We start from the raw sequence: 21,818 nt of genomic DNA, 5'->3' as shown, positions 1-21,818 counted from the left end.
TTTGTCTGAATAATTAATTCCTCAGCAAATTTTCTCGTAATAAAACATGTCCTAATGAGCTACCAGGAGGAGAGGAAATTCATCACTTACCTCACAAATATCAACTTGAGAGCACTGCTCATGTCAGATGGCATAATTAATGACTTGAGAGGGAGCATGGAACAGCACAGCCAAAACCACCATCCCCATCAGTCATTCCACGTCAGCCCAACTCATCCATGTTACTTGATCTACAGAGGATTAGCCAGGCAGCTAGAAGGAGATATGGGGCTGAAGGGAATACAGGCAAACATAGTGTATCTAATCTTGATTTATCCTGGTTGGCTTCCTGCTTATCACTGAGGTGCCATGGCAGTTGGTCGTGCATCGTGTTTTATTTTTGTGGCTTTTCTTTTTTTTTCCCAGAGAAATAAAATTTACAGACTTTGAACTTCACCCTCCCTGATGCTGAGCAAGCCAATCTTCAGCCCCACGTCAGAACATGGTCCTCTTGGGGATCAATTCCTGTGCAGCAGGCCTGGTGGTGCCCTGGAGTGGGTGAGACCTCTCTGTGCTGTGGTGGGAGGGGAGGTTGTGGTCAAGGTGATGCTCATGGGGGGCTGCAGCAGGAGCACATCTGAACTCTTCTTCCTGTGGTGGCACCACCAGAGCAGGGGGAAGGTGCAGCCTCCTCTCATCACACGTGCATCTCTTCCCTCAGTGCCCCGCAGCTGCAAGAACTGCCCCGCTGCTTCCTGCACGTGCCTGCTCTGGGGGCAAGCCTCTCTAAGGACATTCACGGGAGCCAAGGCATGGGGGGTGCTTTGGAAGGACAGCTCTCCCCACTCGGATGGGAAAGCTGAGACACCAGGCTGGTGCTGCCAGCTTTGCAATGAGAACCTGAAATGGCCAAGGGGGGTCAGACCAAAGGGTGATCTCCCTGGGGATCCCATCTCCAAGCCTGCCAGGAGCAGGTGCTTGCTTTAGGGAAGAATAGAGGATTCTGGAGATGTAGAGGGATCATTTTGTGACTCCACCTTCTCAGCAACCTGCTGTGAGGGAATCCTGAGCTGAAGGTAACTTCCCCAGCTCTGCATTTCTCAGGTCCTATGGAACTCTTTTTACCATTAATTTATCTAATATCTTTTGGCACCAGCATTTATTTTTGCCCTCTGCAGAGTCCTGTGATGTGTGCCACAGAACAATTATGTGAAGTGAGAAAAATGTGCATCTTTTTCTCTGTTTCAGAGTTTCTGCCTGGCCTGTATATCTCATGTCCTCCATTCCCTGTGATAAGAATGATTGAATCATTTGCTTTGCCTTTCTCCCTCAGTTTCACCACGCTGAGAAAAGTAAGCCTATCAAATTTACTCCACTGAAATAACTCCATGTTTCTGAAACCAATTCCAGCCTAGCAGGACTTTTTTTTAGGATTTACATGAGAGAAGAGTATGAGAAATCCAGGCAGCTCCAAAGTGACAGCTGACAGGTTTTATCTCCATCCCTTTGCTCACTCCAGTGTGTGCTCACTGCTTGAGACCAAGCTCCAGTAGCTGTCAGCCTGCTAAGTGCAGCTGTTTTACATGTCTGCTCACATTTGTAAATGCCTGGATGTGTTTTCTGAAGCTCTCCAATAAATGCTCGCTTGAGTTAGTTCATCAGCAAAGACAATTTTATCTGCTCTGTAAGTGACCCCACAGTGCCCTGTGCAAACAACCTCGTGCAGCAGAGCCCTGTGGTTGCTGCTGGCAAGATCTGAGCACTGGGCTTGCCTCAGGCAAAGCGCCCTTGGCACCTGCTGGCCCCTTCTGTGGGCTCCAGTGTAAGCAATAACTGGGCTTTTATGTTGGTGCTGACCTCCCAGGTTAAGTTCAGAAAACATTATCTGGCAAATCTGATGTGTCACGTTTCAAAGAAAAGAGTTTTCCACCTCAATCCAGGTCTGATTTCTTTACAGGTAAAGGACAAAACCCTTTGGGAGCCAAGCACTTCTTGGAAGCAAGGTTAAGAGCAATAAACTTTCCTCCTTACCAATAGACTGAAATATCAGAAAAATCTTTTCTTTTAGGAGCACACATCTATCCCCACAGGGTCAGGTCAGTGCTCTATAACTCATCTTACAAAACTGAAATACAATTTTTGATGATCAGTGCTGGGTAAGGATCAGAAAACTGGCCTGACACATTTCATTTGTACTGAAAAAAGTTTTTATTGAAGAAATACTTCCCCTGCACAGATAGAGATTTCAAGATAATATGCATTACAAATGATTTATAATGAAACTGTGAATTAATGTCTTTTCTGAGAATCCCCCCAGTGCCCTCCTTAGGACTGTATCTGTAACCTCTTATCAGCACACAGAAATAATTGTTTGGTTGCCCAATGGAAACACCAGCCTGAATTCCCATGTGCACTATGTTTGGGGTCTCTGTCCCTCATCTCCTTCTCTAAACACTTCGTGAGATGTGGCACAGTGATAAAATGAGTGCAAACAGCCTTGGGATTAAGAGGTGATTTGAGACCTGCAGCGGATCTCAGACTGGATGTGGTTAGGAAATTAGATTAGGAAATTACTTTACCTGGAACTGGACATTAATTGTGGTGTTTTGTGCTGGAGAGAGGATTCATGCTGAGATGGAAAAATGAAATTGGGATTGTGGGGAAACTATAACTTGAGGTCAGTTTAATTTGGATTTTTGTGCCAGAGTGATCTGAGCACAACTCACATTCCCCTCTCTGGTGCCTTTTGCTTTCTGGCATCCTGGCCTGGCAGTTTTGGGCCCTACAGCAGAGGGGGTGCTCTGGTGTCTGCCCAAGCATGGTGTGGGGCAGGGAGCTGCTCACCCCTGGGGATAAAATCTGTTCCTGCTGTGTATGTCCCACTGCTGTGCTGCTCTGTTCCCAGCTTGGTGTCCAGCAGGAACTTGCTTAAGGTTATTTTCTTTCAGCCCTGCTCCACCTGCCAGCCAGGGGATAATGGAGCTGATCCCAACCCCAGGCAGCCCTAAACCACACCAAGGCTCAGGAAAAGTTATTCCGCTTCTGGTGAGAGGAATTCCACTTCTTTTCTCCCCTTGCAACACCTCTGTATGGGTGTGACCAGCTGAGCTAGGAACAAAACCACTGGGTCTGTAGGGGCGAGGGTGGCTGTGCACCCCATCTGTTATTGCCACCGTCCGAGGCTGGTGGCCAGGGTTTCAGAAACTTGGGTCCAAATTTCCCGGGATCCAGCAGCTAGGATGAAGTCAGTCAGCTGGTTTTGGGTATTGTGTGTGTGTGTGTGTGATGGCAATCAACAGGGGTGACATAGTGTCCTGTGTCGTTAGGGGGATCCCCCACCGGCGGTCCCCACGGACGCACGGACTGATTTAACCCCCTGCGAGCCAGGGCGTAGTGGCAGCCAGATTTTCCCGAAGAGGGATACCCCACAACAGCTCTTCCTCTCTCCACTCCCCTCTTCTCCTACAAGCCCTGAAGCCATTCAGAGGGGCAGCTCGGGCTGCGGGAGAGGGAGCAGCCGTGTCCGGAGGAGGCATCGGACCGCACTGCATTGCATTGCATTGCATTGCACTGCGCATCCTCCTCCCTCCTTCCCACCGCCTACTGCTGCAGCCTGCCTTCCTCCCTCCATCCCTCCATCCTCCCCGCGTCCCACCTCACACCGCTCCCCTGCATCTCTACCTCCTGCATCCCTCTTCCTGCATCCCTCTTCCTGCATCCCTCCTCCTGCATCCCTCTCTCCTACATCACTCCTCCTGCATCCCTCCCTCCTACATCCCTCTCTCCACTCCTCCCTCCCTCCTTCCCTCCCTCCCCCTGCCTGCGCAGAGCCGCGGACATGGCGCTCAGCAATTTCCTCTTCGCTCAGTGCATCTGCTATTTCCTGGCCTTTCTCTTCAGCTTCATCGTGGTGGTGCCACTCTCCGAGAATGGCAACGACTTCCACGGCCGGTGCCTGCTCTTCACCGAGGGCATGTGGCTCAACGCCAACCTGACGGTGGAGCGGCAGCGCTTCACGGTGCAGGAGTGGGGGCCTGAGGCTGCCTGCCGCTTTAGCATCTTCACCGGGCTCCTCTCCCTGCTGCTGGCCACGGTGCAGGCCTGGAGGACCCTCTTCTTCCTCTGCAAAGGGCACGAGGAGTAAGTATCCCTGCGGACAAGCCCGTCCCTCCCGCAGGCTGGGGCACGTGGGAGCAGTGCGGGGGTGAAGCGCTGGGCTCGGCACCATCCAGGGCTTTGGGGAGAGCTGGTGTATGGCCCGTGTCTGCACACACACCAGGCACGCCCCCAGCAGTGTCCAGGCCCTCTCCAGAAGATGCTCCTTTGTGATGGGGGGTCAGATCCACTGCCATGCACCCACTGCTCTTTGGCAGTCCTGCTGCGGTGTGTGGCCGCTCAGCTGCGGTGGGCATGGAAGGATTTGGGGGCTGTGGGGTGATGCTGGAGGCTGGGGCCCACAGGTGCCTCTTGACCACGGTCCCACTACACATCTGTGCCAAAGGAGGCCCTCCCCAGGTGTGCACTGGGTGTGTGAAAAACCTTGAAACAACATGGTGGTGCGTGGGGGGCCAGGAGGGAGAAGCTGGTGCCTCCCCTCTCTTTTTTGTGCTGCTTTTGCTGTGTACATGGCAGCTATTGCAGACAACAACTATTGCTTGGTTACAGCGTGAGAGCAATGCTGAGCGCTCCTGCAGCAGCTCAGGGTGGCACTGACTGATTCCAGCACTGGCTGGTTCCTGTGCTCACACAAGCCAAGGGGCATCCTGTAGCAGCATGGGGAAGGATTCCACAGCATCCCACTCCAGAAGACGTAGTGAGAGGCTTGGTGGGCCAGGCAGCAGCTCAAGAGCACTGTGATGTTCTGTGCTTGCCCCTCTGGTGGTCTGAGAGGGCAGAGACCTTGGTGCAGGTAACCCAGGTGCTACAGGCCAGGGCTGGACAATGCACTGGTGCCTGTCTAAACTAGGAAAATATTTTTCCCATGGTTTAGGAGCCATGCCAAGGGTTAATCCCTCCTGTCCAGGTCTGTTTGGACTGGAGATTTCTTGGGTAAGGGGCTGTTACATCAGGGCTTGGTAACCCTGGAGGCTGGGTAGCAGTTTTGTCTTTCTGGCTCTTTCCAACCACTCTCAACCTGCCTAATACTCAAACATGCAGCACTCATACATATAGTAAGTGAGGACCAGAAACTTATTCCATATTAAAATGTACCTTACACTAAATACAACCACATACTTCTTAATATCTTTGAATTCAGCTTCCTCAGGTGATCCAATATCTGTAGAGGGTTAATTGAATCTCAGTGCTTTGCAGGTCAGAGCTAGCTAATTTTTAGAAGAAACCAGCAGTAAAAACTCTGTAATGGTGACATTTGGAGTAGATGTTTGGCCTGCTTTCAAAAGTGGCTGTTAACTTCAAAACTGTTGGGCAGGCCACTGAAAAGTGTCCCTTTAGGAGCTCCTTCAGGCTCCTTTGGGTGTTGTATAACACTGTTCATAGCTGCTGCAGGCAAGAAAGGCAGAAGGCTGTGGGGTGGTGGGGAGCAAAGATGGAGCAAGTTGGGATGATGAGATAACCACAGAACACCACAGGAGGATACAACATGGCAAGATGCTTGGGAACAGCATTTTCTTGGGAAGAAGGAAGGTCTGTCCTGTTCCACATCATCCACCATATGAAAAGCAGGCAGGGCTCACACTGTCCTGATTTCAGACAGCCATTTGTTAACAGTTCAAATGGGTGCAAAAACATTTCTGTTTGGATGGAGAGATAAATGTGAGCTCCTCACCATACATATAATTATATATGTTCTGATTAGAGGTGGTTGAGAAAGAGAATGTCCTTACTGAGGATCCTATCGAGGAGGATCACTGCTACTGGGCCAGCTCCAGGGTGAGCCAGCCAAGACAGTCAGGCTTAGTTAGCACCCTTTGCATCTTTCATGTACAATGGCTTTGAATGATTGCTGACAGATTATTTTCCAGCAGTTATGACTGCTGAAAAACATTTAAAGGGTCTCAGCACCCCTTACCTCAGCAGCCTGGGGCTCTTCAGCTCAGCTGAAGGGTGGAGGTATAACTCAGGTACTTCATTGTTCATTGCTAGGATTGCAAAGCAACTTTAGGTGTAAACATTCATTATTAAAGAGCACTCACTCAATCTGCAATCCATAGCTTGAAGTTCTAATCTAAGGAGAAAAAATCAGATTATCTAGAGATCCAAATAAGAAGTTTTTTGTCAGGATGTCCTGGCATTGGTGATGGTTACTCTTGCCAGATGCAAATCAGGTGCAAGGCTGAGCCCTGCTTTGTCAGTGGAAGGTCATGTCCTGGGCCATGGAACCTTTCTCACTGCAGGGTAGGAAATAGAGGGAGAAGGAGAGCTGAAGATCCTGGGCTGTGATGACCCACTGAATAGTCCTGGTAACTGCTCCTTTTCTAGAGCTGTTGCTAATTCTGGTGCCAAGTTTGTTTTATTCTGTGAACAGCTCAAGGCTTTTCTGCCTCCCAGGCCAGCCTACCATGCTAAGGTGCACAGAGGATATGATCTGACTTCAGCAATGCTTGGGATGAAATCCAGGCTGGGTGTGAACATGCAGAAATCTGGTATCATAGCAGCTCTCACTGTGTGGGTGACCCCAGCACACAGCAGAGGTGAGCTGATCTACTTCACCAAGCCCAGCTAAAGCAGAGCAGGATTCAGCTTATTGTTCCTCCAGAAGTCAGGTGTCTTGGCATCCAGCACCCACTGCAGTCTACAGGGGCACTTCTTGAAGGTGATTTATTTCACTTTTCTATCAGTCTTGGGGTGGGACAGCTGTCACTTGGAGAGAACCTAGACAGTCCCTCTAAGGCCTCACCAACCCAGGAGCAAGCATCCTAACTCTGCTGATAATTGCTTTCTCATCTCATTTTAAAGAAATTCTCCTGAGGTCACAAATGTGTCATGTATAACCTGTAGAAATTAGGATTCTCCAGCCCAGAACCTTCCAGGACTCAAACACTCATTTAAAAAGCCTCTAGGCTTTTCATTTGGTGAGCAACCAGGGAAAAGAAGTGACTGAGGGTTTTTTTCCTTTTCTGGGGTGAGTAGATTCATTCTATCACCAGCACGATGAGTGGCACTGGTGAGAAATTTGTCATATTCATCTTTACCACACACTGGATAGGATGACCTGCCTCCTGGAGCTGCCAGTCTTTCTCCAGCCTGGAGTAAGTGTCCAGTTTTTACATAATGTCACATTCCGATGTGTCCTATTGTAAACAGAAACTTAGAGAAGTTTCAAGTGGAGAAGGGCTTTGCCAGATGACTGGGATTAGAAACTTTTCACAGCTAGAATTCAGGTGAGGAGTTAAAGAGTGAAAATGAGAGAGTGATTCCATGGCCTTATGGGAAATCTGTAAGCATCCCACCCATCCCACTCCAAACACTGCATGTGCTGAGGGCAGGCCCTGGTGGGGCAGATTTAATGGGGCTGAGATAAATTGATATTCAGCTGGCAGACATAGCATACTGACACCAAAGCCAGAGAAATCTCAGGAGAAGCTGGCCTGCTCTGCAAATTGCCCATAAAACTGAGATTCGTGTCCTGTGATGGCAGTACCTTGTGTTACATTGCTTAAAATGATTATAGCTATCAGTTCTGTGCTTTTATTTTTAGTTTCCCTCTTCTAAGCAATTTTTGTCCCAATTATCACTTAAGTCATGAAATAATTTTAGCTGCAGTTACTACATAATTTGAGCTAATGACATTTATTTTAACAGTGGTGATTTTCATCATTTCAGCTAATGAAAGCCACATTGTGTATGAACAATCACCACTTATTATATAAAGCCACATCTTCTTATGGTTAAAAAAGAAATCAAAATCAAAAGCATTTGCAAGTGAAGGTAGTGTGACTCAAAATCAAGTCCATAGTGTTTCAATGTATTAGGTGTTCTTAATTAAAGATGTGTTTTAAATGGAAACTGATATCTTTGTGCCCACTCTGTGCTGCTTACAGAGACTGCTGATGTTGTGTTTCAGCTGTTTATGAGTTACATTTTTCTTCCCTTTTATTACAGCTCTTTCTTTTACGCCTTCCTGAATCTGCTGATCAGCGCCTTTGTGGTGTTCATCACATTTATTGCCAGCACTATAGTGAGTGTAGGATTTAACATGTGGTGTGATGCAATTACTGAAAAAGGAAGCATGCCAAATAGGTTAGTATTGGAGAATACATTTTATTCCTTTTATTTTTTTCATATAGGCACAATTGAGCTGTGGTGTTACAAAGTGTAGTTATTACATGCAAGGTGAGCAAGGGGGAGAAGGCATGTGTAATATGAAAATCCAGAGTTTTTTTCATGTGGAACAAAACAAAGCAAATCAAATTTCTTTTTGTTTCTTTATTTAGAAGCCCACAAAGAAAAGTGTGTTTCCATCATATTTTGTGGTCATGATCACATGAAAAACAAATCCATTGTGTTAAATTTTTTTTATTTCCAAAGGAATGCTAGATTTAGAGTTTTTCTAAGAATGGGGGGAAGGTGGCCTTGTGAGCAGGGCAGGGGGCTGGGGGCCAGGGCTTCTGGCTTACAATCCTGGTTCTGCCCCCAAGCCACTGTGTGACTCCAAGCAAGTCACTTATCCTGCCTGTGCCACAACTCATCATCAGACAAAACATTTGGGGTAGAGTTCCTTGCCTTGTAGTGATGCTGTGGATGTCCTGAGTGCCACAGAATGGAAAGCAAAGTACAGATGGCTGATGCTTTGTTGCAGTCACAAAATGTACAGCTCCTAAAATGGTCCACTGTATCCCACAATGCTTATGCTCCTTATAGGAATCATGATAAATTGAGGAAGATTTGCTCCTGTCAAACAAATAATGATGAAGAGAGAGGAAAATGTGACATTTTATGTCATATGATACCGAATAAGTGTACTACTTAAAGCATACATTTGTGTTGCACATTGTCATATGTTGTAAAATGCCATAGTGAATGTTCTGTTTAGGGCTGCAAGGATTAATCGAATTACTCGAATATTCGGTTAAAAATTCAATTACAAAAAGCATCTAATCGAATATTCGGGTAAGAACCCAAGATGACCGACAGCACTGAAAAGGAGAGAGAAGAGGCTGCAGAAATCAACCAAGAGGTAGAATGACAACCTCAAAATCCTGGGATTTTTTTCACACCAGTAATGGTCCAAGTTATTTGTAAAATCTGTAGGCAGCCCCTATCTTACCATCAGAGTATCGTCTCCTTGCTGGAGCATCTGAAACAAAAACACAATTCCTTCTTCTGAGGCTTTTCCTGATGAAGTCAAAAGGTAACAGAGGATCATACACTTTGTTTCATTGAGGGGTGAAAAAACCAACCTGGGGTGATGCCAGGGGCAAATCTGTGGGAGGTGAGGGGGCAGTGGGAAGGAGGGGTTTAAGGATGCTGTGTTCATAACAAATAGTACAATTCCACTTTTGAAAGATTTGTGTTATCACTTACATGATTTTTTTGGATAAAATAAAGTAATTCTTATCTTAGTTTTAAAGAAGATCAGCAAACAACCTGATGATTGCAATAACTTAATTATCCTTTGATAGAATGTGCCATTGTGGCTGTTCAAAATACATTTCATATGTTGTTCATTTTATATTTGGTTTACCTAGAATCTGTTAAATTTTCTTCTTTTTTTTTTTTTTTTTTTTTTTTTTTTTTTTTTTTTTTTCTCCAATATTTTTTTTGGGGGTGGTAAAATTTTCCCTTCCAAATGCCTTTCTGGGTAGCTGTGAAGAATTGCAGGATATAGATCTTGAGCTGAACTTGGAAAACTCTGCTTTCTATGACCAATTTGCTATTGCACAGGTAGGTCAGACTAAGTCATGGTTCTATTCCAGTTAATTTGCCATTTGCTTATTGACCTGGGATTGCTGGAGTTGAACTACCATTCTCAGAAATCAATGGGAATGTTTCCATTGACTTCAGTAAGTGCTGAATCAGAATGATAGTGATGGGCACATTTACCTTTTAAATTCAAAACAGACAGTTTTGAATACAGATATGTCAAAGCTTAACCCTACCACTGATCTTGTTAATCATGACAGAAAACTCATTGTTCATCCAAAGGATCAGGTCTGCAAAAGTTGCACCACTCTGGTGTCCTGGATCTCTTCATTACTGTTCAAAATAATTTCTGACCTGCACCATGTTGTGGGGTTCCTAGTTTTACCTTCCTTGACTTTAACTGAGATCACCTAAGCTATATAAATATCAGACCATTGAAAAGAATCAAAGATTGATTCATTCAGATAGGGTTGTTTTCTGATGAATCCATGAGAATTAGACCTCTAAGGCTGTCAGACCTTTCTATTGAATATTCTAGCTCTAAGTCAATGATCAGTCAGTGAACACTGGGTCATGAGCACATACTAATTTTGCATCCCTGCAGGGCTGCACCCTTACAAAGGCTTATGTTGTCCCACATGGAAAGAGGCATTAGCCTGCCTGGAACATTCCTTGAAGGTAACCCTGCCTCTTAGGCATGAGCCAGTTTTTTGTCTTTGTTGCCAATGTTGGCATCTAGATGCCAAGCTCAGGCATAACTACATTTAGGAAAGAAATATGCCAAAAAAGTGACTCCTTTATATGAAGAACCCAGGACCACTCTGGATTTAGCTTGGCATGACTCCATGGGTTTTGGTCCATATGAGGTTTCCATAATCACCTGGACAGCTGACTTTGTTTTTACAATGCTGTACTGACCTCTTTATGATTTCTTTCCTTCTCCAGTTTGGTCTCTGGGCTGCCTGGCTGACTTGGCTGGCAATTACCATTTTGGCTTTCCTGAAGGTTTATCACAACTACAGACAGGAGGATCTGCTAGATAGCCTGATCCATGAGAAGGAGCTGTTGCTAGGAAGATCCCCTTCAAGATCCTCTTTGCAAGATGACAAAAGTGGCATGATCTAAAGCGTAAGCAAATTTCCAGGGCAGGATCTAGATTTTATTATTCAGTAATGTGAGCTGAAGCTGAGTCAGGGTATTGAGTGTGTGAGATCTTTTCTTTTCCTGAAATGCAATGTAATTGTGAATTACTCACTTCCCCCATGAGAAATTGTTGGCAGAAATACTGATATTAGGATAAAGAGGATGAACTGCCCTATGTGCCTATGGCACAGCAAACTTTCTGTCCTGTGCAGACAAAATTTGTAACCTGCCCTTGTCAGCAGAGCTCCCACGTGCCATCGCTGGCTTTTGGGACAGGGCCGTTTTTGAGGACTGAGCTGGCAAGACCAGGCTACAGCATCCAGGCTATTTCTTCAAACTATTCTTCAAAAACAGTTGTAGCTGGAGCTGCCTTCAGTCCCTCCTCTGTCCCTCTCCTCCCTTTTGCCAGTGAAGCTGCCCCTGCTCTGTCTTTGCCCTGGGAAGCTGCAGCTCTGGTTCGGGTGCAGGCTCTCGCTGTCTCTGCTTTCGCTGTGTGTGGATGCAGTGCTGACAAACATGTTGCTCCTGCTCTGATTTTATTTCCAACATAGAGACCTGTGTTCCAGACTTGATATTTAGTATTGGACAGTGTTAATGAATTCCATGAAACTCGTATATTATTATAGCACCTGTCAAAAACTGTGTTTAATATGGAAGATGACGGAGAACATTTGTGGATTTGTTTCTTCTTAGATTTTGGCATGAGCAGCATTTATTATGACTCCTGAAGTGAAGTGTAGCTAAAAATTGCTGAAGCTTGCATACTAAGAAATTAAGCTGAATAGGTAGTATTAATGCTTGTGCATTTATAAATGTAACTTGATCCCTAACATTGTATACTATTCTGTTTTGAATATTAGAATTTATTTGTGATATTTATTTCATATAGAATATGCAAAATTACTGTAAGCATTTGCATTGTAGGTTTCTATATATAAACACAGCAAGGAGTTCAAACAGCTGAGTTATTTTTTTGGTAGTTCAGTGCTGAATGGGTCCATTCTCCCCACTCATGGGCAGGAGTTCCAGGGCAGACGAATTTTGCTGTGAAAAGGAAGAAGAATTGCTATTTACACAAAGCTCACTGGTGACTGTGTTGTTGCTTTCAGTTTTGCTTGGCCAGTGCTTCAACAAATCAGGTGGATTGTTGAGATCAAAGGTAGCTCTGATAATTAAGAAGAGTCACTCAGAGTGGGATTTGCATGGCAGAGAAGTAAAGCTGTGCTAGGATTCAGCATTTATCCCCAGGTACACATTGCATGGAAGACCCCAAATCAGCAGAAAACTTAAGCAAACAACTAAGTTTGGACTGAAAATTTTTTTTGAGAGTATGCTGACACTGCCTGTGGTACCTGTGTTTGAGCTGAGACTGAATTTATTGTAACAGAAGTGCAAACCACACACGATTATATGACCTGGTAAATCAGAATGAAGGGAGAGAGGACAGCAGGCTTCTACCACATCAGAGCCCAAGCCTGGGGTTAGCACAACCATGCAGATTTACTGTTGTCTTCTAGGGACTCTCTGATGCTTAGTTAAGTACCAGCTTAAGCATTTCCTTGAAACAGAATTTGATGTCATGATAAATCTCTCAACTATTAAGCATTTTAGGGTATAAAATCTGACATAGTATTTAACTGCCAAAATGTTTTCATAGGCTCCTCCATGGGCCTTAAGCAGTTAGCCAGCCCTGTGAACATTGCTCAGAGCCCCAGCTGGCCACAGCTCTCTGTAGAGAGGTCTTGTTCTTCAGCATGATTTCTGCCCACAAGAGAATGCAATTCCTTTGAAAGCTTTGCAGCAGTGGCTTTTTCTGTAGTTGGGAGCTGACATCAGAGGAGGACTCCTGGAGAGGGAATCAGAGATCAAGTTAATTAATGTCAATTTAAAATTCAGATATCAGGACTGTCAGAGTGCCTTTTTAAAATTCATTTGGTGTAATAGTTTGGATATTAAGAAAAGTCTCTTCACTGAAAGGTTTGTCAAGCACTGGAACAGGCTGCCCAGGGAAGTGGTGGAGTCACCATCCCTGGACATATTTAAAAGAAAGGCAGATGTGGCACTGAGGGACATGGTTTAGTGGTGGCCTTTGCAGTGCCAGGTTAATGGTTTGACTGGATGATCCTAGAGGTCTTTTTCAACCTAAATTACTCTGTCTCTAGTAGGAGATAACACTTTGGCAAGTACCTGAGTCCATTGCCAGGGAATGACCTTCTTCATACCCTGAAGAAAAGCCTGGGTCTTGTAAGTTAGCCTGTTTTCCCATTTTCCCCAGTTTCTCCAGCTGTAAAAGGCAGTCTCACTTTCACTCAGCAGTGATATCTCTTCCCACAAATTACTTCAGTGCATGCCTTACTCCTTGTGTGGAACCATGATGCTGCTTTGTATAATATATTTTATGTATATGCCAAATCAAGCTTAGGCTGCAGTGACATGTGGATGGGGACCACTCTTCCTGGTGTTGCCTGAGGGTTTGAAGAACCATGAGACAGAAGATAACAAATGTCTTCTTGTGGTTCTTGCTCTGAGGTACCAGGGCCCAGGCCTTGTCTCTGCTTCTGAAAGAGAGGATGCTGCTTGTGGGTGAGGCTGTCTGGAGCTCATGCTTTCTTCTACCTCTCCTGTCTCAAGGTCTTTTTCCTCCTTCCCACTTCCATGAGAAGCAGCAAACACTGGTCCTGGGTTTGGAGTTGCCATGCAAAATGAAAAGAGGCTGAAGCTCTTCTATGAATCCCATGTGAATGGGACTGTTTTTCACAGCTTCCCTGCCTTGACCAGGTGGGGTGAGGCTGGTACCTCCTTGCACTCATCAGTGATGCTTAAAAGCAAAGCTGCTTTTGATGGAAGCCCCTGTGTGAGTCAGAAGGCAGAGCAGGTAGTGAGAATCTCTCTGGCTGACCCAAGGAGAGGAAGGGTATCCTGCATCTCCCAGTTTTTGGATACACTTGGTATTTTTTATTTGCACTAAGTTTTCTGCAACCTCTTCTCCTAAAGCTTAGGCACTCAGGCCAGGCTGGTGATGCCGAGCTGGAAATGTGCTAGAATTGTGGTATAATTTATGCACATACATACCTACCTGTGCTCTCTCTCATGCACTTCTCTCTTTTGTACATTTCTGATGTCTGATTTTAGTCACCCATTGCCAACCAGCACATCGTGGGGCTGAGTCAAATTTTGCATTTCTCTGACATTTCAATACCTTTAATTTGCCATGTTCAAAGGCAGGGAACACTCTAACAAGAGCTGTATACAAAGAACTAGAACACTGTATGGTACTTGTACTAGTATTTATTTATTTATTGTCACATGGTACAAGGGGAAAAAGCTTTGTGGCCTTTCAAAGGCACTGGGCTGATGCCACACTATTATTCTGTTGTACCAAATATATTCTCTGGCTACCATCTGTGGTTCAATTTCCCACCAATACCCTGCCAGCAGTCCTCGTTGGGCTAGAAGAATCTAAGCTAACAAGTGTCATCTGAGCTTTTAGATCAATGCTGTTTCTTGCTATTTTTTATAATGGAGAAACAATTGGAGCCATCTTTTGGAACAGAACTTCCTCATGAGTGCATTCATGCACAGAACATCTTATACCACTAACTCATGAGGCATCTTTCAGTTGGGAAATTTCAGTGGGAATCACAAAAATAAGAGCATGGTGATTTACTGTAAAAACTGAAGGATACGTTTGTACTATAGCAGCGATTCTACGCTCCCTTAAAAAAGGAGGTACAATATCCAGTGATATTGTTACAAGCACAGACCTTGTAATGAAAGCATTCTCTGTGTATGTACAATGCACACAGATAAATGCCAATTCCACTGCTCTTCTGTGATGTGGATATAGGCTCTTCTCTAAACAAGCAGCTTTGGTTGGTGTGGCTGTTAGAATGCCTTAAATTTCTACACTTCCTTTTACTCAGCGCTGGGACTCGTGCAGTGACAATGGTTCTGGTACCCAGAGGTGGAATTGATGTGGGCAGAGTGGGAAAGCACTGGCCAATGCATAACCTCCCAAAGGCTGAGATGAGTTTCTAATGCAGGTTTGCAGGTGTTTCAATTCCTCCCCTTTATATGAGTAACGTCCTGCTGCTAGCCTAAATTAGTCCAGTTAGGAACAGAGTCAGATTTCCCTTCAAGGCCTTCCCTCCCCAGTATGGAACACTGCTGATTTAACCTATGCAGTGTTCAGGATGCAGGGAAGAGGAGCTCACACTTCACAGTCACGTTGCACACAAACCTGGTATTGGATGTATGTGGGATTTGTCATCTCCCTTTTTCAAAGCCTTCTCTAACATACTGCATGTAAAATCACTTTCACCATTTAAATTATAACTTTAGCAAAAATCCAGACATAATTTTTACTGGAAAGACTGACAGTATTTTGTGAAAAACCAACTGACAGTATTTTGTGAAAAACCAATCTGGATTATGACAAAACATTTGGGCTTTTTTCTGTACCAATGACCTGAGTATCCTTGAGTGAATGAGCATCCTGACTGTGTCCAGATCCTAAATCTGTGCCTCAGACCATTTCCTTTGCTGATGGAAAGAGCCCATTTTTATCTCTTGGAATGTTTGCTTTGGAGACTACAAATATCCTTTCCTTCTGGTTAGGCAATCTGGGAAAAGAGGAAGGCTTTACCTGCAGTCACAAAATGCTAATGTAATTCTGTAAGCACAGAAATTGTTTTAAAACTATTTCTGTTCATGGCACTAGTGCCTTGAAGTACATGTTTCTATATTTGTCCTCCGTAAAAAGGAGGAAAACTATCCTGAGTTGTATTTTAGTACTCACATATATGCATCTAAAGTTGTTTTTTTTTTTTTTAATGGATGTTTTTTAAAATGACAAAATTCAACTCTGTGATTTATGAAGTTAAGAACTGCATATAAAACAGCACTTTCATGCTCTCCTGATATAGAAGAGAACCGCACTCTCTCAGAAAAAAAATATCATTTGTTTCTGAACAAACAGAAGGTTTGAGCAGAATTTACTTAGGGTATAGCAAGTACTGCTTTATTTCAGTGCAGGCACTTTATGAATAATGTTTTTCCATCCTGTTGTTGGGAAGAGTATTAGCATAGCCATGCTTTCTCTTTAGTTTTTTTTTTGTCCATGCCAAAGAGTGTAATTGAACTGCTGTTGCAAACATAGATGAATGTGAATGTATTCACACGAGTGCTTAAAGATCTCTACCTCTCACAGCTGCTATAACTGCTTGAACTGTTATTACACACAATAGAGAAAAAAACCTGAATCCATGTGAGAGGCTAAATCCTATTTCCATAGACAGCTAAAGGATTTAATGCTTATTAGCTTGCTGTCAAATCCTCATTGCTAAAAAACAGGCATAAGTACCCAAGAAGTGCTGTGTGAATAGCACTTTGCATTGATCAAATAATGATATAATTTTGGTTTGGGATTTTTTAATTTATTTTTGCCTCACCAAAATAAAAAGACAAGAACAGCAATTTGTTAGACATGAAAGGTTATCCTTGATCCCCCTTGAATCCTCCTGCTGCAGCTATTCTACTTGGCTTGAAATTCCTAAATAACAATTATTTAGCGTGCTGGCTCTGGTGTTTATCAAGGAGATAAACAACTTGGAAGCAAGAGCTGCTCACTGAAATAGCTGGAATTTCTTGTATGTGGTGGAAACCCAATGTGAGAAGGTTTTGTTCCCCCTTGCCACTCGACTGTGTTGTAAAGTGAGGGCTGAGCCAACCTGCCAAGAAGTGAGAATGATGATTTGTAAGTACTTTGGTATCTTGGATGGTTTCTCACACAAGTGAGTAAACTATCCTGAGACTAAACTACTCTTCATCTCCTCCTTATTTTCTCCTTGTTTCCCCCTAGATTTGGGCAAATTTGACTCCACTGTGGATACAGACTCTGAAGTATATTTATGAATGTGAGAAAAATTGCAATCTCTATGGAAAATTTTGTCCAAAAATTAAGAAAAGCAGTCAAGGATTTTCCCTGTTCTCATTCAGCCTCTCTGGATCATGCCACTGAACCCTTCCCTTTACATAAGCCAGGCCTGATTTGGGTGATGTGTTGCTCTGGGAAGTTTCCAAGGCTGGTGCCAGCAGTCTCTCCAGGAACCTGGTGGAATTAAATGAGTGCTATGTTAAACCATAAAAAACTGTTTGAAAACTGTCATGGTATTCCACATTACACAGTCCAGAACTCTTCACCCCATCTCTCCTGCAGCAGAGAGAATTATTTCTCCCAATTAACACTGTGAAGTCCAACAGTCTGTGTCTGAAACACAGCACAACTTCCTGGAACACAGGATCTGGGTTGCATCGGTGAATCCATTCCACTTTCTAGGCTGCTGCAACACTTTTAACCATGGTTGTTGAAACAGGGTCCAGCATTTGACTTCATAAACTGCTGGCAGCCTCCTTATTAAACCACATTCTTTGAGAGCAGCAGGCAGTCCCTTTGCTCAGTGGTGCTGAGAAGCTCTGTACTCAACAGAATCCTGCTGTGGGGGGATCACTCCACTGGGGTCCAAGCCAATGCAGGCTGCTGGTATCAGAGCAATTCTGGTCAAACACATTCTAATTAAAACAGCCCAAGCTACACAACTGAGGAATCAATATATTGTGATCTGAAGTACACCCCAGAGAGGTTTTTGAATGCTTATAACCAAAACAAGAATAGCAAAACACCCCAACAGTTCCATGGAAGTTCCCTCCTTCTGCATCCTACAATCTTCAAAAACATTCCTGCAAATTTCAGAGAGGATTTTATTGCTATCAAGCTGATTGGGTCTTATTTCTCACATCTCTTCCTGACAGAGACAAGGACAGCTGAGGTGTCAGGACAGTGGCTTCAGTCTGAACAGAAATAGGTAATGAGGAGTCAGTGCATTTCCCATGAGGGATTTCAGCTTTTGGGCTGTGACATAAAGGAATGGTATTGACACTGATTTCAGCCTCTACTTGGCCCGCTCAGCCCTACCTGCTCATGTGGCCTCACAAATTGCAGAGCATCTTCTTGAAGCATGTGCTGATCTAAAGTCAGCTTCTGGAGAGAGCCACCTGTGCCAGCTGTGCAGGTATCTGGTGTAAAGATGCTGACATTGCCACCAGATTTGGAGGAAAGCAGATCCAGATACCCTACCCTGGCCCTTGGTCCAGTGCAGCTCTTGACTAGCCCAGGGAAGGAAAGACTGTTCCCAAATCTCTGTAGAGTTGGCATTTGTAAGGGTAGCTCATTTGCACCCATAGTTTTAAAAGGTTTAGTGGTTTTGTGTGGTACCACCTGCAAAGGTCTGAAGCAGATCTTTCTCACTTGTAAGTCAGCGCAGAGCCTGAAAGCATTTCAGCCTCTCTGAAATATGTGTCCTCTGATGTATGAATTCATGAGCTGCTGTCTCTTACAGCCATCTGGGAAAAGCTTTATAAGAGTCTAGATTATCTATTTATTTTTTTTAATGCTGCTTAAGAGGTTCCTACAGTGGGTATTTGGGGAGAAAACAGAACACTTTTCATAATTTGTTTAACCACTGAAAGCAGTTGAAGAGCAGATCCCTCACCAGTGTACACAGATTATCCTGTGAGCAGCCACACCAGTCCACACAAGCTAAGGATAGAGCCTGGCCTGTTTTGAATATTATCTCTGTTTATTTGTATGGTCTTTTGCAGGGTAATGACTGCTTCAATTGCATGTGTTTGACAAAAACAGAAAGGGAGTGAGATTTATTATTGTTTTGATACAGTCTCAAAAGGGAAGCTTTTTACTAGCATTTTAATACAGCCCTTTGTAAACACCCAGCAAAGAAAAATGCTGAATCCAGTCCTTCTGCTAGTGCAGTCACTGAGTTTCCTCTGGCTTTAGTAGGAGCTGGACTGGGTTCAGTGTATGTGGTACTCTCCAGCATTACTGATAATGAGTTTATGTGTTTTATATATTGATGCTTTTTGCTGAACAGTGCATCGGCTTTTTATGATTTGGTGAGATATAAAAATAAATTATTTGAAAAGTCAGTGTTTCTGTGCCGGTTCTTTGAAGGTGAGTTTAAATTGTTGCAATATAAGGTAAAAAATAAATGTTCTCAAACTCAGTGGTAGAGTCTTTGTAGCCATTCCCCAGCCTCTCCATGCCACAACTTGTACAGTTAAGGTTATGCCCAACCATCCTCAGCTGCCTGAGCCCTTTTGGTATCCTTGTCCAGCAGTTCACCCTAATGCCATTGGAGACAAGGAGAAAATGGTCCTGTGTCAACACGCAGCTGGTTTCTTACCAAATGTAAGGGGAGACCACAGGCTGCATGGACAGGCCATTTTTCTAAATGCCAGCTAGTTAATTTCCTTCACGTAGCATCAGTCTTTCTCTTCAGGAGTGGGCATAAAGGTTCCCAACAGATATCTTGCAGCAAAGAATTAATAAGAAACAAGTCTGCACTATTATCTACTAGGTTCCTGAGCTATTCCTTGGGGGCAGTTGGTAACACCCTTTTATAGTCACAAGCTGCCAGCTCTTCTGCTTGCTTCTAAGTGGCAAAAGGCAGAAATGACAATTGCAATTGCTGCTATGGGCTCATTCCCAGACCATCAGTGTTGGAGAGATGAAATGAAGGAAGGGGACTCGAGGCAGGCTTTGGGACTGCCTTTCACTGGTGCTAATGCTGAGTGCATCAAAAGGTTAATGCAAAACCATCCCGTGTCATGTCTCTGTGTCTTTTTCTATCTCCTCTAATCACGGGTATGGATACAGCTGCTGCTGCAATCAGGTGCTGTCGATGTGCCTGAAGAGGGTGCTGGCAGCTGCCCTCCATCCGTTCACACTGCAGGAATGTGCTGAACGCTGTCAAAACAACACTTACCCTTCTGTTGTGGTCTGCTTATTTCGGCTGTGTGTTAGTTACATACTCACTGCAGTGGGGAATTTAAGCAGCACTTCTACCCTTAGGGATTGCCATCAGTCCATTGTCATGCCCCTGCTGCTCTCCCCTGGCCCTTTGCCTCCTGCCGCCCCAGCCACTGCTCCTGGGAATGCCTCCTACCACTGTCTGCTTCAAAAACTGCACCTCGGGTCCTGTCCTACATCACTCCCTCTTTCAGCCCTTTATATCTAAAACACAGCCATTTCCAAGCTTCATTATACAATTGCCCAGAGCTGGTTGGCTGCAGCACTTTTGATTTCTGAAGTAATTCACCAGACTGGCTCCAGTGTGAATTCAGGTGAGCATCTCCACTTTTTGCAATAAATTATGTACTCTCTCTCCTTTTTACCTCTATTGGGAAATTCTCAGGAGTTGTACTGAAGGTAAATATTGCCCAGCATGGCCAAAAAAGGGATTATTACCCAACACAGATAATTTTATTTGACTTTAGAGGTCCAAACTCATAAAGGTGTCACACCCAGAAAAAGCACCATTGAACAAGAATAAGGAGAAATCACATTCAGCTCATAGTGATGAGGATAAAGCTGTGATGGCTAAAGAATGAAGGGGCAGAGGGGGAAAAAGGGTTGTGTGTGTTTAAGCAGTATGGATGAATGGAAAAAGAGCTTCAGTGTGAGAAGGAAATAAAAGAGGTAAGTCCACACTGAAGTTGTGCAGCAGTAAAGAAATGCAGGCCCAGGAGCTGGAGTTTTGTCTCCTATTCCTAGTCATGTTATTGACCCACTTCATTCACTCCCACGTGCAATGACTTTCTTAGCTTCAGTTTCTTCACCTACAAGATGCCACCACTCTGCCAGAAAAAGGTTTTAGCCTTCATTTATTTCAAACCTTCTGGCTTGGAGGCAATTTTAATTTGGCTTTCTGCTGCCTGCCAAGTATCTGACTGACCACAGTAAACAATCCTGACCCAGGAGACCTTGTAAAGCCATGATGAGACCTCCACAGTGGTCTCAAGATAATTCAAGTGCTGCCTTTTCCCATGCCCAAAACAGTCCCAAACAGAGGCAACACAAAAGCCAAAAATAGCTGTTCCTCTGCTAAATATCCCTGACAGCCCAGATGTGATAGCAGTTCTCACTCACACTAATAAATTGTGCCCCAACAAGAGGAATGTGGACATTTTCCTTTTATAGCAGGCTCAGTGTAAAGGTGGTCCTCTGTCCATCCCCTGGGGAGCTGTGCAGGAACATGAGCACATATGTGGTCTTCACACCACCTCCACATTTTCCCTCACAGTCCTAGGAGGAGTCAGCCCAGAGCCAAAAAGAAACACCACTGATTTGCCAAAGAGTTTCAACCTGGACATTAAAAAGGTCACAAACATTAAAAAAATGCAAACAGAAGTCGAAATCACCCCCCTGCCCCATGCAGGTACCAATCTAAACCTCCCCAGAGATTCACCAGCACACAGGTTTAAAACCTTTCTTCTTTATTACCTAAACAGCAGGGCTGAGACAGGGTACAAGGGAGGGAATCAGAGGTGGGACTCACCCTTTGAGCTGGGGTACTGAGTGATCTGCACACAGCCCCCTGAGCCAAACCCTGCTCCTGCAGCACCCTCTGCTTCCCAGAGCACCCTCTGCTGAATGAAAGGAAACGTGTCCAATGCCTGCCTGTGGCTTTGACAGCTTAGGAGAGGCATGAGAGGAGCCACTGAAGGCATTTCTTTATGTCTTGGGCTGCAATTATTCTGACTTGTTCTCAATCAAGCTGCTGGCTCCTCTTCTTCTGAGAGGAGATTGCACGTTGTGTTCCTGTTTTTCCTCTCCTGGTTAAAGTTCTTGGGCTGCTTGGGAGAAGGTTGCTGGGGCAGATGTATGGCCCTCTTTTAAAAAAATAACTAGAAATAAAGAACCATTTTTTCTTTTTGATGGTTGCAATGGCAGGGGGAATATAAGCCAAGGTCTTGCAGACATCTCTTTATCTTCTCTGCAGTGTTCCCCCCCCCCC

The 21,818-nt window shown here is 44.5% G+C and overlaps 1 protein-coding gene and 1 long non-coding RNA gene across 2 annotated transcripts; one reads left to right on the top strand and one right to left on the bottom strand.

Annotated features, from left to right (window-relative positions):
* Positions 1 to 3,659: 3,659 nt before the first annotated feature.
* TMEM179 (transmembrane protein 179) lies at positions 3,660 to 10,929 on the top strand. Its single transcript, XM_041476413.1, has 4 exons — positions 3,660 to 4,119; positions 8,044 to 8,181; positions 9,747 to 9,825; positions 10,750 to 10,929. The coding sequence occupies exons 1-4, from the start codon at positions 3,818 to 3,820 to the stop codon at positions 10,927 to 10,929; spliced, it is 699 nt and encodes a 232-aa protein (XP_041332347.1). The 5' UTR covers positions 3,660 to 3,817.
* Positions 6,477 to 21,812, bottom strand: LOC121358310. Its single transcript, XR_005955855.1, has 3 exons — positions 21,467 to 21,812; positions 13,304 to 13,305; positions 6,477 to 6,495 (listed from the first exon to the last, which is right to left on the bottom strand). It is a non-coding gene; the product is annotated as an uncharacterized LOC121358310 (long non-coding RNA).
* Between the last annotated feature and the right edge of the window lie 6 nt (positions 21,813 to 21,818).

This window comes from Pyrgilauda ruficollis, unplaced genomic scaffold (assembly GCF_017590135.1).
Source record: "Pyrgilauda ruficollis isolate IOZ18807 unplaced genomic scaffold, ASM1759013v1 scaffold38, whole genome shotgun sequence".
Taxonomy (NCBI): Eukaryota; Metazoa; Chordata; class Aves; order Passeriformes; family Passeridae; genus Pyrgilauda; species Pyrgilauda ruficollis.
This window is presented reverse-complemented; position numbering and strand designations above follow the sequence as displayed.

Coding starts and splice junctions, on each gene's coding strand:
- TMEM179 (XM_041476413.1), top strand. CDS start 3,818: ATGGCGCTCAGCAATTTCCTCTTCGCTCAGTGCATCTGCTATTTCCTG. Junction 4,120..8,043: donor CTCTGCAAAGGGCACGAGGA/GTAAGTATCCCT, acceptor CTTTTATTACAG/CTCTTTCTTTTACGCCTTCC. Junction 8,182..9,746: donor AAAGGAAGCATGCCAAATAG/GTTAGTATTGGA, acceptor CTTTCTGGGTAG/CTGTGAAGAATTGCAGGATA.